General features: G+C 37.8%; 1 protein-coding gene across 2 annotated transcripts in view; it reads right to left on the bottom strand.

The window, feature by feature from the left end:
* LOC143020338 (uncharacterized) overlaps positions 1–5,000 on the bottom strand; it is a 98,084-nt gene that overhangs the window by 48,906 nt on the left and 44,178 nt on the right. The window contains exon 2 of one of the 2 annotated variants that reach the window (XM_076176669.1): positions 473–571. The exons of the other annotated variant lie outside the window; for it this stretch is intronic. Within the exon in view, the coding sequence (XP_076032784.1) occupies positions 473–517 (45 nt within the window). The 5' untranslated portion in view covers positions 518–571. The remainder of the gene's footprint in view (positions 1–472; positions 572–5,000) is intronic. 2 annotated transcript variants of the gene reach the window in all.

Below are 5,000 nucleotides of genomic sequence, written 5' to 3' on the forward strand. Positions count from 1 at the left end.
GATTTTGTTACTAATTATTTTTATTAAATTTCTATACAATAGCTGTCTCGCACTAAAGATGATTTCCTGACTGAATGTATCTACCGTATTTGCCGGCGGCAAAGAAGCGTTTTTTTTTTCTCCAAGATTTACTCTGCGTCTTGGACGCTGAAACTAGCGTTTTCATAGGTCAATCACAGCTCCTAAGGTAATCAACATTACATTCACCTAAACTCCTCTATATAGCTTCCTATGAAGCGTATGAATTAATTACACACTGCATGGAGTGACGAATAAGCAAACAAAGGATTACAAAGGCGGAGCATGCCGACAGGAGACCTTTTGGTCCATATCTAGGTCGGATGCGAAAAAAATCATAATAATAAAACAATAAATAAAAACTATAATAATGTAAATAACAAAAATACATAAATAAATGCATAGGTATCGTTAAATAATAAACAATAATGAATAAAAAGGGTACTGTACATACCGGATATAATAAGTTCATTTGGATATTTGATATTTGCATGTGCATCCCATGACGAGATACAACAGTTGTGTTTTCTGCTTTTCGACGGCGCCTACTAACCTGGGAACAGACAACAGTAACATTAATTCGAATTACTTTGATTCTACGCCTTAAGGGGTTATCACACTGGACTATTTTTCTTCCCATATCTTGCCTCCAACCTCCATTTGAATAACTAGAATATGACTTCACTTACAGAAATCTAGACTTCTCTAAGAACATTTCGACAGAATGTCTAACATTTGTACAATCTCTTAGTTCATCATTCAACTTTGCTATATACAACGGAACGATAATTTGGTATTTGAAATTTTGAAAAATAGAATATTGTAACTGAAGTCGTTTTTACTCAAACGAACACTCAACTGTCGACGCTGACAAAGCCCGTGGAAGCCCAGTGTGATGACCCCTTTACGTGTAATGTAAATTTTGCACAATTGCATTGCAACTGCATTTGCCTGTGATATCATGTAGGGGTGTGTAGAGTTCCTAATCTTATTTTATCTAAGGTTTGGGTGTCGAGTGCAATAACATGTGGCTAGGAATTAACAGTCATTTTGGTGTTTAGTTAGTGTCATAATATTGCAGCACACACACACACACACACACACACACACACACACACACACACACACACACACACACACACACACACACACACACACACACACACACACACACACACACACACACACACACACACACACACACACACACACACACACACACACACACACACACACACACACACACACACACACACACACAACACAAAAAAAAAGGTCAAGAATCCTCTCATGTTACTAGGCCATTAACAAAACACCCACAAAACAAAACACATTTACATTTTTCTAATTATGGAAGTCAAAATTGCCTCTTTTTAACAGTGATATTCTTAAAAAAAGTATTTCCTCATATAAATCTTTGGAAGGGAAGAATTTTTTTTTTAAGTATGCCACCGTAAGAGTCTTCAACGCCTACAAATAATGTATGTATAAATATTCTAGGAAGCTCACTGGCTGAGCGGGTTAGGGCGTCGTTACTTGCGGCGAAGGTTCGAGGGGATAGCGGTTCGAGCCTTGCCGCCGGCGAAGTTGAGCCCAAAGCATGGTTCATTAAATTCCGTGCTACAAAATCCTTTGTAAGGGGTACCGTCCTAGCCTCCCGATAGGGGGGGGGGGGAGTTTGTGACGTTAAACCATATCAAGAATATCTTTTAATATTTTGTTACGAAATCGTATGTTAATTCTAATCTAACAGCACATACTAATGGCGAATAAATACATTTATGGAATCAACAAATTCTATAGAAAATGGAATAGACTTCGTAATAAATATGTAGGCAAGGTCATCATATTAAGACAGCAGGTCAAGACTTACAATAATGGATGTAGATTGGACAAATTTAGGTTTAAGAAGGAAATAGTTATGAACTATTTTACTAGCAATGTGGTTAACGAATGGAATAGACCTAGTAACAATGCAGTGAGCGCAGAAACAACTGGTTATTTTAAGAGAAAATTAGATAACTTTATGGATAGGAATGAAAGGTGGTAAGAGATATGGAACTGCCTAGTGTAGTCCTTATGGTCTCTTGCAATCTCCTTTACTCTTATGTCCTCGTAATACCTCACTATTGCAGACAAACATTATGGTATTATCAGTGAAGAAAGCTCCAGCCACTGTCTTGAATTATGTGCTGGACTCTTGATCGATTTATACTAATCTCACAGATAAGTGCACTCGTTTGGATAATACTGTGACCTTACACGCACCACACACCCATCTCCTTGCTCAAGGGGGACAGTAGTGGTTTGCAGTATAGTGGAGCTTTCACACTCTGAGCGGGACGTGATCTAGTTAACGTTGAATGACGGGCCGCGGTTGTAACCACTACACCAGCAAGTCGTGTGACGCCAGCAGGCTATGTAACAGAGTGACCTTGCCATGGCGAATGACCTTAACGGTCTGGAACTTCAGACCCTGAAGAACAGCATCCACTTTCAGACCCTGAAGAACTTCATCCACCCTCAGACCCCGAAGAACATCTTCCACTTTTAGACCCGGAAGAACATTATTCACTTTAGGACCGTGAAGAACATCCTTCACCTTCAGACCTTGAAGAAAAGCATCCACTTCCAGATACTGAAGAACATCCTCCACCTTCAGAACCTGAAGAACGTCTTCCACTTTCAGACCATGAAGGACACCATCCACCCTCAGATCTTGAAAGGCATCCTCCACTTTCATATCCTGAAGAACATCCTCCACCTTCAGAACCTGAAGAACACCTTCCACTTTCAGACCATGAAGAACATCTTTCACCCTCAGATCTTGAAGAACATCCTCCACTTTCAAACCCTGAAGAACATCCTCCACCTTCAAACCCTGAAGAACACCTTCCACTTTCAGACCATGAAGAACACTCTCCACCCTCAGACCTTGAAGAACATTCTCCACTTTCAGATCCTGAAGAACATCCTCTATCTTGAGACCCTGAAAACACCTTCCACTTTCAGACCATGAAGAACACCATCCACCTTCAGATCTTGAAGAACACCCTCCACCATCAGACTCGGAAGAGAATTCACCACTTTCAGACCCAGAAGAGCATTCTCCACCTTCAGACCTTGAAGAATATACTCACCTTCAGACCCTAAAGAACATTCTCCATCTTCAGACCAGGAAGAGAATTCAGCACTTTCAGACCCAGAAGAACATTCTCCACCTTCAGACCCTGAAGGACATCCTCCATCTTCAGACCCGGAAGAACATTCGGCATTTTCAGACCCAGAAGAACATTCTCCACCTTGAAGAATATCCTCCATCTTCAGACCCGTAAGAGCATTCAGCACTTTCAGACACAGAAGAACATTCTTCGGACCCTGAAGAACATCCCGAAGTCAGACTACGCTGAACTGTGTCAGAGTCCGACAGCAACCCGACAAAAGCCTGCCAAGAGTCCGCGAAGCCATCGAAGTGACTTCGACTTAGCGCAGGACGGAGAGTACGAAGAACCGCTAACTCCAGGAGGAGGGTTCCTCATTGCCCTGAGGGTAGTGCCTCCGAAGCTTAGCATTCAAGAAGCTCGTACAGAGAACGATGATATCGTGAAGACAACGATGATGCTCGTTATCATTCATCCTTATCCTCATCCTTGTCCTCAGTCATGTACGACGATACAATGGACCTAACGGGACGTTCTCGAAAATGACCCGAAGGAGAGAACGATTGTCTCATCATGGATTATCGTCTGGACCAGTGGTTCTCAAACTATGGGTCGCGAGATCAATTTTGATGGGTCGCAGGAGCACAGAAAATTCTCACGTTTTCAGAGTATTTCAAATACTTGACTAATTAATTTAGTTTTCTGGAGGAAATGCAGTGCCATGGATTCTGTTAATTTAGTTTTGTTAAAGAAAAACTGTACACATTTTTTTTTCTAAAGTAGAGGGTATATATCACTGTCCATTTTGTTTCTCTTTACTTTAGTCTGGTTTGCGAAGGATTGAAATGTTCCAAATAGGGTCGCTTACGAAAAAGTTTGAGAACCACTGGTCTGGACTATGGCGTCGGGCACACGATGATTTTTTTGTTTACGAGGCCGTGGTTCCGCCTCATCGTCTTCGGTTCTCCTAAAGGCTGCGAGGGGAGCGTACTACGCCAGGAGGCGCGTCACTGCGGGAAATACCGTAACCTTTGCCCTTTGCGCTTTGGTTGTTGCGGCAGGTCACTGCAGAGAATCGGAGAGAAATGAGAAGTGCGGGATTCGAACCCACAGCTAAGCGAATGAGAGACCACCACGCTTCCGAATACGTTGGAATCTATACATATATACATTATATATATATATATATTATATATATATATATATATATATATTATATATAAAGATTTATATATATTATATTATATATATATTATATTATATATTATATTATAATATATATATATTATATATATATATATATTATATATATATATATATTATATATATATATATATTATTAATATATATATATATATATTATATATTATAATATTATATATATATTATAATATTATTATATATATTATATATAATATATATATTATATATTATATTATTATATTATATATATATATTATATATATATTATATATATATATATAATATATGTATATAAAGATGGGTTACAGTAGCATAATACCATCACTATTATGATAATATAACAATATTCAATATTATGATATTAGTATTATAATAATACAATATTATATCAAGGTATCAAATATCATAATATAAAATATTATGATATATCAAAATATTACGATACTATAATATGTAATATGATATTACAGTATTGTAACATTAAAGTATCATAATATTGTAATATTGTGATATTATATCATAACAGTATAGTATTATGATATTATATTATTATATGATATAACGTCATCATATTATCGTGTTCTCATGTTCTCATGCCATCATGTCATGTCATAATGT

Source organism: Oratosquilla oratoria, chromosome 39 (assembly GCF_046742065.1).
Source record: "Oratosquilla oratoria isolate Oo_2021 chromosome 39, ASM4674206v1, whole genome shotgun sequence".
Classification (NCBI taxonomy): Eukaryota; Metazoa; Arthropoda; class Malacostraca; order Stomatopoda; family Squillidae; genus Oratosquilla; species Oratosquilla oratoria.